Raw genomic sequence first — 14,684 nt, forward strand, 5'->3', positions numbered from 1 at the left:
TTTTGTAAAAATGTGCTATTGCCAAGTTAATCTCCTATCAAGATGGATTCCTAGATACTTGACAGTATCGGTTTGTGGGAGTTGCGTTTCATTTAGTGTTACAGATGGACATGTTTGTCTTTTCATGGTGAAGGTTACATGGATGGATTTACTCTCATTTGCCTTTATCTTCCATTTTTTAAGCCATCTTTGTATAATATAAAGGTCTTTCTGAAGGATTCCGGATGCTGTATTTGGATCATGGTGAGAGGCTAGTACAGCAGTGTGTCATCAACAAAAGTTGCACACGTTGATCTGTTACTTGTGGGTAGGTCAGCAGTGTAGAGCAAGTACAATATCGGTCCCAAGACACTTCCTTGTGGTACTCCGGGTTTTATTGGTCTTAGGCTTGTGTATTCATTATCCTGCTTGACTAGGAAATGTCGGTTGGAAATATAACTTTTTAGGATTTGATAAAAAGGATGGGGAAGGTTTTTCTTTAGTTTAAAGAGCATACCAGCATGCCATACCTTGTCGAAGGCCTGACCAATGTCCAGGAATGCAGCAGAACAATACCTTTTATTTTCTAAATCACTTCTGATGTGTTTTACCAGTCTATGTACCTGTTCTATCGTTCCGTGTTGTGTTCTGAACCCAAATTGGTGTTGGGGAATTAGTTTCCTTTCTTCTATAACTGGGGATAATTGTTTAAGGAGAAGTTTTTCTAAGATTTTTGATAGAACAGGTAGCAGGCTTATTGGTCTGTATGAAGTCACCTGAGTTTTATTTTTCCCTGGCTTAGGTATGAGAATAATTTGAGCAACTTTCCATTGTTCTGGGTAGTATCCTAGCCTAAATATTGCATTAAATACTTGCGTTATCATTTTCAGACCTTTGCATGTCAATTGCTGCAGTACTTTCCCGTTGATCAGGTCATACCCTGGAGCTTTTTTGGACTGATTTCATGCTGGATAATATTTCTAACTTCTTTAGCGGTGATTTTTTGTATAGGTAAGTCTATATGGTAAGGCGATTCCAGGAAGTCATTTATTTCTTCCTCTGTGTCACCATCTTCCATGGGATGTGGCTGGAATACATTTGTGAGGTGATTTGCAAATGCTTCGGCTTTTTCTTTATTATTTCTACACCAGTTTCCCTATTGGTTCCGTATTGGTGGTATTTGTTGTTTCGGGTGTTTGATTTTTCTCGTGGCCTTCCAAAGAGAATATTCACTATCTGCGTTTGCTGATAAACCTGTAAGATATTCTTGTATTTTATTATTTTTGATATTATGCAATTGCAGTTTAATTTCCTTGGTGATTTTATTTAATTTTGTCTTGTTCTCAGGTGTTATTTTTCTTCGCCACTCCTCCTTTATTTTTCTCTTTCTAGCAATCATTTCCTTTATTACAGTTGGGCAATTCTCTTTAAATTCTGTTTGGTAGCAGTCAGGGGTAGCATACCAAGCAGCTTCTTGTATAGATTTCTGAAGATTTTCTACTGCTGCGTAGATGTCACTTTCTGTTTTCAATGGGATGTTTATGTCAATTAGTTCATCCAGTTTAGTCTTGAAAATGCTCCAGTCTGTTTTGTTACTGTATAGTGATGGTTGTTTAGTACTGTTGGTTGTTTAGTAGATCGTAACAAGATTCTACTTTTGCCAATTTAACATTAATTCCTTTAACAATATAGAAGTCGAGTAGATCAGGTATTTTTGCATTGTCGGTAGGCCAGTAAGTTGGTTCCCTTGTGGTGAGATAATTTGCATTGGTCGCGTTTATAGCTTTAAGAGGTTCTCTGCCTTTTGTGGTAATAATTCTGGATCTCCAGGTAGTATGCTTAGAATTAAAATCTCCTCCTGCTATAAATCTATTTCCTAATGTTTTAAAGAAATTTTCAAACTGTTCCGTTTTGTTATTGTGCTTTGGCGGACAGTATATAGCTGATACTGTTAGTGGGCCTAGTTGATCTTCCACAACAATGCTGGTGGCCTGTAGATAGTCGCATTCATGTTTTTGTATTTCGTAGTGCTTTAGTTTATTACTAACTATTATTGCAGTGCCTCCATCCTCCATGTACTTTTTCGTTTGGATGTTGCGTATGATAAGTTGTAAATCGTGGAATATTAATGTGGTTTTTGGATGTAAAATGAGTTTCTGTAATCAGCATTATGTCAATTTTTTGCGTGTTAATAAATAGTTTTAATTCTTCTACATGTTGACTTAAGCCATTGGCGTTCCATAATACTAGCTTTAGTATCTGAGTCATTTCTGGTTGAGAATCATGGTTAGGAGGTTGAGCATAGTGCTCATTTGTTCCGTTAGTTTTTTTAACATGTCTTTCAGTTCTGACATGTCTGTGTGGTTATTAGTTTGATTTGGTATAATATGTTGTGTAGTAGTTTGGTTGGAGGCTTGCTAGTTAACTGCTTGCGTTGCTTGTGCATATGTTATTCCAGGTTGCACATAGTTGACTGTTGTAGTTCTATCTTGGTTTGTCCTCGCGTTATGTCGTCTCAAGTTAGGGAATTTAAGTTTTTGTAATTGTTTGTGAACTTCACACCCTCTATAATTTGCGGGGTGATTTTCACCACAGTTAGCACATTTAACATTATTGTTTTTGGTTTTCCTTTATTTGACAAGGGAAATTAAACTTTTTTCTAATTTTAAGGACAAAAAAGAATGCGTGTGTACTTTGTACGCACGTAAGAAGCTATACTTCTATTATATGATCCCAACAAAATTAATATGTACTTTTAAGTTTATTTATATTTTATTTAAAAATTAAACTAATTTTAATACTTACTACTTTCCAAAAATTTTGATTAAAACAATACCAAAAATTAAAAAAATAAAAGAATAAAACACACACAAACACATTGGAAAATTCCACATAGAAATGATTTCTGAACAATAATTGCTGGAAAAAATTTTAACTAAATACGCATTTTCTGAAAAAAAGAATATATAACAAATATTCTTCCAATCATAATATCATAAAATCTTACAATAAAAAAAATAAAAAAATAAAAACTTGCATTTGGATTCGAACCCGCGTTTATTCGGGTGCTTAGGATTTGTAGTCGAAGCCTCTACTCATTTAGCCACTTACACGTACCTGTCATGTGCGAAAATAGGCCAATTGAACGTTTTACTGTTTGACAGTTCTAAATTTAATCAAATTAGTTTGATTTTTGTGGAATTAAAATATTAAAATACATCAAAACATAGAGTAAGAAAACAATATATTAGATGAAGATTGCTAGAAATTTTGTTGGTAATCAATTATGTAAATCAAAGCATTACCTACTAGATAGGTACAGCTGCTTCCTAAAAAAACTGATACGACTATTTAGTAAGATTTGATCATTTTGAGCAGTGTATTTGATTGCTCTGACATTATAACTATTATAATAGGTTTGTTCTAGCAAGCGGTCAAACTAGTCAGAAACCATCAGCAAACAGCCCAGGCAACCAAACGACGTTTTTATAACGTAGATAACACGTCATAAAAATGACCAATTGACGTGTTTCTATGACGTAGTATCGACGTTGAAAATCACGTGAATTTGTCTCATCGATTTGACGTCATAATTGTGACGATTTTAAAACGTCTAAAAGGTGACGTCTTTTATACGTCGGTAATATTCACGTCTTTAATACTTTCAAAAAGTGACCTCTTTCAGATGTTTCAAAATAGGTAGTATATAAAAAATAGGTAACATGAAACCTATAGGTCTACGTCTCATGTGTCGATGAAGATATACTACTATTTGTTTAAGATCGCTTGTGCATTAGAAGTAATCTAACATTGATTCTGCATGATTGTAGCAGCCCTCGCATTATAGAATTTTCACTATTTATATAAGTATACCTACTTACTGTGTCAAAACTGAAAAAACATACAAACTAATAAATAATTTATTAACAAATTACTCGATAAAAGTCGATAACACATAATTAGTTCATTAACACAAAATAAACATAACCTCAAACAGTTGTCAAGAAGAATACTGCATTAAACTAACTCACTGAGCAAAAACGAATACAAATCTCTTAATTAACACGTTTCTTCAACTAAATATCTAAACGAAAAGTCTTATTTTATCACACAAGACACAAACCACGTAAACAATAAATGAGAAATTTATTATGAAAATTATTTAACGAAATTGTTTGGAGTAATACAAACAAGCTCCTCCCAATTTTGTGACGTCAGACTTAAACTGTCTGAAAAGAAAACGTTTTTTAAACGTTACTTTAACGTCATTAATCTTACGTATTTAAAGTCACCTACAAAAGACGTCTATATGACGTAATTTTCAAATACGTGTATATATTCAACCAAAACTGACGTTTCCTCGACGTTATATGACGTCAGTTGGTTGCCTGGGATACGTCCCATGTGTCGAAGATATAAGTAGGTAATACTACCACTTGTTTAAGATCGCTTGTGCGCTAGGTTAGAAGCATCATTGATTCTGCATGATTGTACCAGCCCTCACAATATAGAATTTTCACTAGTTATATAAACCTACTTACTGTGTCAAAACTGAAACAAGCATATATTATATGAAACTAATAAATACTTTATTAACAAATTAACCAGTATACTAATATCTTAATTTGCCGCTGTCTTAATATCTTCATTTAACGCTTAATTAAAAACAAATAAACATAACCTCAAATAGTTGTCAAGAAGAATTACTGCATTAAACTAACTCACTGAGCAAAAACACATAAAAATCTCTTAATTTACACGTTTCTTCAACTAAATATCTAAATGAAAAGTCTTATTTTATCACACAAGACACAAACCACGTAAACAATAAATGAGAAATTTCTTATGAACATTTAGCGTTATCTATATCTAAACGAAATTGTTTGGAGTCAATACAAACAAGCAAGCTCCTCCCAATTTTGTGATGTCAGACTTAGGCTGTCTGAAATTAAAAGGTTTTTTAAACGTAATTTTAACGTCATTAATCTTACGTATTTAAAATCACCTACAAAAGACGTCTATATGACGTAATGTTCAAACACGTGTTATATTCAACCAAAAACTGACGTTTTCTCAACGTTATATGACGTCACTTGGTTGCCTGGGAGTTGGTCAGTGAGAGAACATAATACAGTCACCAGTGCTATCCCCTCTACTCGCGCTGATGGTTTCAAACCGTTTGAAACTGATGCTAGAACAAACCTAATATTTATTATGACAGACAAATACTAAAATAAACAAACAAACAACAAACAACTGATTACATATGTTAATTCAAAAATTGTAATAAATATTAAGGTCTAAATTTTGATATTATTTTGAATTCCTGTATTTTATAAAATACGTTCATATAAATGATGGTTTTTACATAAAATAGGGCTGTTGTTATTATTTTTTGAGGTTGAACAGAATAAGTTATCTGACAAATTTTAAGATTTGGCAGTGACATTGACAGTAGGTAAATAATAAATATTTATCCCTCAAAATACACTGCTCAATTTTCTACAAAATACGCTTTAAGAGTCGTATCAGTTTTTTAGGAACCAGCTGTACATACATTTTCCAAATAGGTAAGTATGATACCTATGTAATTTTTTATTACAATACTGCAACATTTACAATAATTACATACCTGTTGCTTTTAAAACCTATTTAAAAAGTCACTACAATAAATTGCCTTTTTCTCTGTCTTGACAACAATAAAAACTAATATACACAACATCTGTTTACCCATAACCGACATCACGGTTATTACACTTTATTACGGTTGTCTTGTCCGACGGTGGTGGGGAGACCTATATTTTTGACTTTACGTCACAAGAGTTTACATTCCCATATTTTTAAATTATTTTCGATCATTGAATGTGTGTTATTGTGTATATATGTGTATTATTTGTGTTATTATGAAATAATAAGAAAAATAGTACACATTTTATCTTATACCGGGTGGCGAATCGTAAAAAGGGCCATAGGAAACTCAATGTAAAGTAAAAAAATCATGAGAGAATATTTGTAGAGAATTAAAATCTGTATTAAAATCAAAAGTTAAAAATTTTCTACGATTTAAATGCATTCCAAAATTTTGAAAAATATGATACATTTGCCACAATAGGTATGCGTGTAAAAGTAAGGCCACACGTTACTATTTAACTGACAGTGCTCACACCATTGACTGAATAAAAAAATCTTTATTATTAATCCTTTCTCCGCAACTGAGGGTATCTTATCAACTGTATTGTTTTTAAACAGTAGATGATAAAATAAAAATATTGACAGTTCAAAAATGTAAACATTATTGCATTGTGTGTGGCCTAAGTTTGGGCTGAAAACTAAAATGTATTACATTTTTACAAAATTTTGGAATATGTTTAATTACGTATTTAGACCAATTTTAACAGTTATTTCCAATACAGATTTCAATCCTCTTCAAATAATTTCTAATGTCTTTTGATGTAAAATAATTATTAGGGAAGCTGGAATTCAATAGTTCAGAATTTTACATTGAGTTAATGCAAAACTTTGACGCATGTCAAAATTTTCAATGTTTTTTAATTGTATTCATTTTTTTCGAATCCTGAGAAAACTAATAAATATTTTTGAAAAATTTAAACTCAGAATGAAAGACTACATTATTACCGAGGGCTGAAAGTCCCTGAAAACTTCTATAATGTTTATTTTAATAAGCACAGTTAAAATCTCAATATACAGAGTTGGCAACAAAAGTTAATTTAACTGAAAAAGAAAATGAAATAGAATATTTAACAGATGAAGAAGAGCTCGCTAAGGAGACAGAGTGGATTAGGGTTCAATCAAGAGCCAGTAAGAAACGTAAGATGGATACTTCACCATACATCTCACCACAAAAACATAGCTCCAAAGAAACTGCAGTTAGGAAAGCCAAAATGCCTCCACCTGTGGTAGTGGAAGGCTTCAAAGAATATGAAGTCCTATATAACGAAGATAACAAACTTTACTACTAAACTGGTGAATAGTGAAGTGATAAAAGTTAATGTACAAGACGGTGAAGAGTACAGAAAATTAATAAAAGCTTTAAGAGAGGAAAATATCCAATATCACTCATACGAAAACAAACAAGAAAGGCCGATAAAAGTTATAGTAAAGAGATTACATCACACTTGCTCGTCCCAAAAAATTGTTGAAGATCTGCAAAAAAGAGGCTATAAAGCCATAGACGCAGTTAAAAAGCTAAAGTGGCAAACCAAACAGCCATTAGACATGTTTATGTTAACCTTCAGACCAGACGAAGATATCAACAAAATATATGGGATAACGGACATCCTAGGAACAAAAGTTGAAATTCAGCCTTTTAAAAATTCCAAACTAATACCGCAATGCAAACGATGTCAAGCATATGGTCACACATGGAAGTTCTGTGCTAGAGGGCCAAGGTGTGTTAAATGCACAAAGAAACATCTTACTAAAGATTGCGACAAACCTGAAAATGTTAAACCAAAATGTGTCCATTGTGGCGAAAACCATCCTGCCAACTACCGAGGATGTATCGTCGCAAAGGAAATGCAGGAAATAAAAAACAGAGGTCTGAAAAAGACGAATTTGCCACACCCTCCAGACAGAAGGTCAACTGAAACCAAGTCAAATGCTGGTGAAAGAAAACAAGCACAGAAAGTTACTAGTAATAAGACATATAGTGCGGTAACAAAAGGTCACAATGAAAATTATCAGAATGATAAATACCAAAAAACAACAGAGATTGAAAAAGAAACAGAACAAACCCTACAAATGATATTACAGGAGTTGAAAAAATTAAATGAAAGGGTCACTTCCCTGGAATATAGAGCTCAAGGTGCTATTCCAAAGGTAAGAAATGGCTAATGATCTTATAATTGTCGCATGGAATGCCAACGGGTTGCTTAATCATCAACAAGAACTACAAGCAATCCTTGACATCGAAAAAATTGATTTGTTTCTTGTCTCTGAAACGCATTTCACAAATCAATCCTACATCAAATTTAAAGGATATAAGGTATATCATACAATACACCCTGACAATGCGGCCAAAGGAGGCAGTGCAATCATCATAAAGGATAATATATGTCATCATGAAGAGTTGGAATATAAAACTGAACATATTCAAGCCACTACAGTACACATAAAAACTAAAACTTTTAAAATAAATATAAGTTCAATATACTGCCCACCTAAACATTCCATTAAAAAAGAGCAGTATAATGAATTCTTGAAAAGCTTAGGGGAAAGGTTCATTATTGGAGGGATTTCAATGCAAAGAACACACACTGGGGCTCTAGAATCACTACTACTAAGGGAAAGGAGCTTTTGTTAGCCATTAAAGAACAGAGGTGTGAAGCACTATCAACTGGTAGACCAACCTACTGGCCTACGGATAGAAACAAGACCCCTGATTTAATAGACTTCTTTATTATTAAGAATATTTCAACTAATTTCATAGACATTGATGACTGTTGGGACTTAAATTCTGATCATTCCCCTATAGTACTAACCATGAGTGACAGGATTATTAAAAAACAAAGTAACCCCACATTAACAAATAAATGGACGGATTGGGATAGTTTTAAGCTAAGCCTTGAAGAGAGAATAAATCTAAGTGTACCAATACAAAACGCAGAGCAATTAGATAAAGAAGCAGAATTGTTGGTGAACAATATCCAGCAAGCAGCATGGGAAAACACTCCTACGCTGAAACCTAGGCTAAAAGGAAATAATTATCCAAAGGAAATAAGGAACATGATAATTGAAAAAAGAAAACTGAGAAGAATCTGGCAACAAACAAGGTCTCCTCAAGATAAGACTAAACTAAATCGTGCAAGTCAACAACTCAAAAGAACTATCCTACAATTAAAGAATGACTCGATTAATTCTTACTTACAGGAGCTAACAGATGACGGTAGTACAGATTATTCCTTATGGAAAGCTACTAAAAGACTGAAAAGACCTATTATGCACTCTCCTCCTATTAAACTAGAAAATGGTAACTGGGCCAGAAGTAGTGCACAAAAAGCAGAGCTATTTGCCATACATCTTGAAAATACATTCAAACCAAATGAACCTCAAGGGGATGAAGAAAGATGGGAGGAACCTGTTCAATTAGAGGAAGAAATTAGGCTAACTACACCAAAAGAAGTACTTGAAGAAATAAGGGAAAATATTAATCCGAAGAAAGCTCCGGGCTATGATCTAATTACGGGTGAGCTGTTGAAAAATCTTCCCCGAAGAGCTATCGTAAAATTAACAAACCTCTTTAACGGTGCATTCAGATTAAAATATGTACCAATGATATGGAAGATGGCGGAAGTCATTATGATTCCTAAACCAGGAAAACCAGCACATGAGGTTTCGTCATACAGACCGATATCTCTGCTTCCTGTAATAACGAAGCTGTTTGAGAAACTGCTCCTTAAGCGAATAAAACCAATTATTGAAGCAAGGAATTTGATACCGACACATCAATTCGGATTTAGAAATAAGCATTCAACAATTGACCAGGTGCACAGAATCACAAATGTTATCGAAAGATCCCTAGAAGAAAAGAAAGTCTGTTCAACTGTATTTCTTGATGCTGCACAGGCTTTTGATAAAGTCTGGCATGAAGGTTTAACATACAAACTAAAATGTTTTTTACCTATACAGTACTCAAAACTTTTACAGTCATACATAAAAGGACGACATTTTAGAATTAAGCAAGAAGACTGTTTTTCAGACTTAAAAGAAATTAGAGCAGGTGTTCCACAAGGCAGTGTGTTGGGTCCGGTCCTATACCTACTATACACGTGTGATATACCTGTAATGGAAAACAACACAGTTGCCACCTTTGCTGATGATACAGCTATTCAAGCAGTAGGGACGACAAGTGAAGAGGCGACCAACAAGGTCCAAATAGCAGTTAACCAAATCTATAAGTGGACACAAAAATGGAGAATCAGGCTAAATGAAGCTAAATCTGTCCATGTTAATTTCACCAACAAAAAAATACAATATATACCAGTTATAATCAGCAATATCCAAGTACCATATGCAGATACTGCTAAGTATTTGGGTATAACATTAGATGCAAAACTACGCTGGAAGGTGCACGTTAAGAAAAAAAGGGAAGAACTAAATATAAGATATAAAAAAATGTATTGGCTAATTGGAAGAAACTCCACACTGTCGATGCATAATAAGTTACTAATTTACAAACAAATATTGAGACCTGTATGGACTTATGGATGTCCACTATGGGGGTGTACTAGACCAAGTAATATAACAGTAATACAAAGATTCCAGAACAAAATACTAAGAAATATTGTAGATGCTCCTTGGTATGTTACAAACAGTGATCTCCATAAGGACCTAGGAATGGAAACTGTGGAAATAATCATCAAGAAGATGGCAGGAAGTCACGAGCAACGACTTCACATGCACGAGAATATTGAGGCAATCCAGCTCCTCGATACTACTGGGCAAGTTAGAAGACTGAAGAGGACAAAACCTTATGAACTAGTTTAAGTGATAGGTGATAGTGAAAAGCAGAGCATAGTGCTTGTGCGCGTTAGTGTGTATGCTAGAATAGTGCACTATTTTGTTAGGTTAGATAAGAGACGCTATGGGGCAAGCTCTTAATTTTAAGGAACAGTAATAATTTAGGTTAGATTAAAATTGCTCATTGGTCAAGTATGACCAGATTGTAATTGTAATAATCATCATCGTAGTGATGATTATGGGAAAAAAAAAAAAAAAGTTACAGTTCAGTTTTACTGAAAATAAAAGAGAAGTGTGATATTTAATTTCAAATATTTCATTCAATAGAATCTGCTTGTTTATTCTAAGGAGCTTTCTGCCCTCGGTAATAATGTAATCTTGCATCCTGCGTTTAAATTTTTCTAAAATACTTGGTTTTCTCAGGATTCGAAAAAAATCATATTACGATTCAAATGACAGTAAACTCTCGTGACGTAATCTCACCCTTAATGTTCATTGGTTAGTCGATTTAGGCCACCGTAGTAATGTCTAAGAACCGTAAACCGACATATTGAACAATTATTGTTGACAGGTTATTGTGATTACCCAATCAGAGCCCGTATAACGTTTGGGCTGCGCTCAGGACCAAGACTTTTGAAGAATTCGCGCACATATAAATTTACTCCCAATGCGCCTAAAGAAGTATAACTTCAAAAAGCAAGTTTTAGATACGCATATACAGCAATAATAATTTCGTCCTTTCTTTTTTAAAGTATAAATATGCTAGGTTTTAGTTTGATCTATTTTTCAGAGAGCGTATTTTTATATCCATTTTTTTCTGACCCGGAAATTACCAACATTCTCCGTCTATGGGAATGTCAACTTTCCTAACTTCACAACGGTTTGATTAGACATTAGACATGACACATGACATATCATAACGTTGTCATGTCATGTCAAGTCAAGGATGTGGATGAGTAAATAGTAAACAATTTGTGTTGAAAGTTTTCATTTTTTAAATTTGTTTTAATATCTTTATGGCAATGAGTACTATCAGTGTGGTGTTAGCTACATTCTTACTAATCTCCCAGTTGAAACTAGGTAATAATTTCCAAGTTTTACACAGGTTTAAAGTATAACCAAATCTTATGAATCATTTTAGGCGTATCCCTTGAATGTTATGTTTGCGATAATCAAGAAAACAACAAGGAGAAATGTGTGACTACAATTCAAACGTGTAATTATGGGGAAGACGTCTGTTTAACGGAAATCAGTTGGGGGAGTACTCCCTATTGGCAGCAGGGTGCGTTAAAGCAATATTACATATCGAAACGATGTTCTTCTAGAGATAAGTGCGCGAAATTTAGAAGCAGTAATATGGGTACCTGTACCCACATTTGGTACCAGGATTGGAAATGTTCAGAGTGTTGTAAGGGCGATAGGTGTAACTATTACATCATTGTAAGTATTTTCTTTCATCATTAAAAATCACTATGATGATTCATAAGTGGGTTATAAAAACTATACCTACTTTAATCATTGCCTTCTTTCTCTAGAGTCTAGAGTTTCAAAGATAATAGAATTTGAGTTGATTATGTTCATGCTGCTCATTGGACCAGGCAGTATCTATTTTCTTCTTCTCATAGCACTACAACCCAGAGTGGTGCTTGGCTGACTGTACAACTACACTGGGGTGCAAAATTAACTGGACACCTTAAAAATGGGTCATTTTTGATGTCTCGAATTTCCTAAACCTGTTGTCTGATTTAAGTGATTTTTTAAAATATGTTACTTATTCTTTATCAATATCGCTGTAATAATATTGTGGCTAAACAGGTAAATTTTCATTGCATACTGGGTGTACCAATGAAACTGTGTTTTTTTCTTAAACTTCACATCACCCTGTGGAATATTCTATCATTTATAAAATACTCAAATTAAAACCCAACTATAGCCTTATGTTTTCTCAACATTCTGTTTTTGGATTCATTCACTTGAAATTTTTCTTACAAACTGACGATTTATTTATTGCTTAAAAACCAGTTGAGATATGCAAATGAAATTTGGTGGGTGTTAAGATGTAGTTATTGTACATTTTTGACATACAAGTAAGAATTTAATATTCACCATTGGCGCGCATACAGGTAATATAAGCCCTCATATTACCTGTATGCGTGCCAATGGTGAATATTAAATTCTTAATTTTATGTAAAAAAATGTGCAATAACTACTTCTTGAAACCCACCAAATTTCATGTGCATACCTCAACCGGTTTTAAAGCAATAAATAAATCGTCAGTTTGTAAGAAAACTTTCAACACCCCCTATCTCAGAAACAAAGCATTTGCAGACATATCATTGATAAAGCAAATGGTCATTATTTTTTCATGCACAATTACCCCTTAAAGTTTGCCAATTATTATTTAAAAACACGCTGTATTGATGAAAAACATGGCTAGTTGTTAAAGTACCTTACTTTTTTATTATCCAACATAAGCGAATGAATCAAAAAACAAAATGTTGAGAAAACATGAGGCTATAGTTGGATTTTAATTTCAGTATTTTATAAATGCTAAAATATTCCACAGGGTGATGCGAATTTTGAGAAAAAAACACTGTTTGATTGATACACCCAGTATACAATGAAAATTTAACTGTTTAGCAACAATGCTCTTACAGCGATATTGCTAACAAATAAGGCTATAATATATTAAAAAAATCACTTAAATCGGCCAGCAGGTTTAGGAAATTCGAGACATCAAAGTGACCCATTTTTAAGGTGTGCGGTTAATTTTGCACCCCAGTGTAGCTTCCATCTCGAACAATCATTCATGATAGTTGGGTCAGTGTATAGGCTCATCGTTCTTAAATCTAACCATATTTAGTCCAAGTAATAAAGCTTAAAATAGGACAAAACTTCGCAATTTTTACAGAATAAATCGATTTGCTTGAAAAATTGAGAATAAGTAGTGGATAGTCCAAGGATTAAAATCTATATCATTCTGAAAGGCGCTTTTACCATGGGGGTGGTTTCCACCCCATGTCAGGGGTGGAAATTTTTTATTATGTTTTAATCACAAAAGTTGGTAAACACGTTCATTCTTAGCAAAAAACGTTCTATACATTTTTTTAATAAAATTGATAGTTTTTGATTTATTCGCTATCGAATGTGTTGGTTTTATATCGAAAAAATCAATGTTTTTAATAAGTTTTCTGCTAATAACTCCAAAAGTTTCCGTTTTATCAAAACAACTTTACCTAACAAAAATGTACCTTTTGAAAAAATAAACAAAAACGTGTTTTTAGATTTTCTTTAAGACCAATAGTAATCGAGCTATACTTTATTGTATGTTGGCTCTTCTTCGTCAAATGCTAAATATTGTAGTTTCAAAGTCAAAAGACGAGAAAACTATGCATTTTTAGAGGACAACTTGTTCAAACTAATTTAAAGTATTAAAAATATCTATCTCCAGAAATAAAAAAAAAGTCTCTAGCTTAAAAATTAAGTAACTTATAATGAAAAGAATGTCAGCCCCTATTTTTTTCAGCGAAAAAGTGATTGGAAGCAACCCCCTAATCACCACCCTAATTTAAATTTGGTAATTGACATTATTTGGTCTTTTTTATTTATGTATTATTAATAGGTTCTAGAAGTTTGACCGGCTTAGAATGAACAGTTTTAAAAAAATGGAGTTAAAAGCAAATAACGAATTTTTAAAGTTTGGAAAAAATTGTGTTTTCTTCAGAATAGCAAGATTAGCATCAGAGATACGAAAAAATGTTCAAATATGAAATTGTAGCCGATTTAATTTCCAAAAACCTGGATGGTAAAAATTTTTTCTATGGCAAAAATTGAGTGAGCTATCGACAATTAAAACTTGTAATGACATGCAAAAACCACCTTTACCAACCCTTTTAAAGTCACCTCTTTTTGCGACTGAGGATTTTAACAATAATTAATATTAATAGCCTTATAGACCTTATAAAAACCTACAAAATTCTTTTTTAATAAACTTCTAGGATCAAAATTTAAAATGTTAGGGTTAAAAAATCAATATATTTTTTTGAAAAAAAAAAAAAGGAGAAATCCAATTGGAAGCATAATAATGTAAGCTAGCGGTGTTTTTAGTCATTGGCCTTATTCATTTTAAAAAACAGGAGTTAATAGCGAATAACGAATTTTTAAAAAATGCCATTTTCTTCAGACTATAAAGATTAGCATCAGAGATACGAAAATATGTTTTAATA

The 14,684-nt window shown here is 33.0% G+C and overlaps 1 protein-coding gene across 1 annotated transcript in view; it reads left to right on the forward strand.

The window, feature by feature from the left end:
* Nucleotides 1-11,385: 11,385 nt before the first annotated feature.
* LOC114332266 (uncharacterized) overlaps nt 11,386-14,684 on the forward strand; it is a 12,975-nt gene continuing 9,676 nt past the window's right edge. The window contains exons 1-2 of the mRNA XM_028282031.2: nt 11,386-11,538; nt 11,600-11,898. Coding sequence (XP_028137832.1) covers nt 11,475-11,538; nt 11,600-11,898 — 363 coding nt within the window. The 5' untranslated portion in view covers nt 11,386-11,474. The remainder of the gene's footprint in view (nt 11,539-11,599; nt 11,899-14,684) is intronic.

Source organism: Diabrotica virgifera, chromosome 4 (genome assembly GCF_917563875.1).
Source record: "Diabrotica virgifera virgifera chromosome 4, PGI_DIABVI_V3a".
Classification (NCBI taxonomy): Eukaryota; Metazoa; Arthropoda; class Insecta; order Coleoptera; family Chrysomelidae; genus Diabrotica; species Diabrotica virgifera.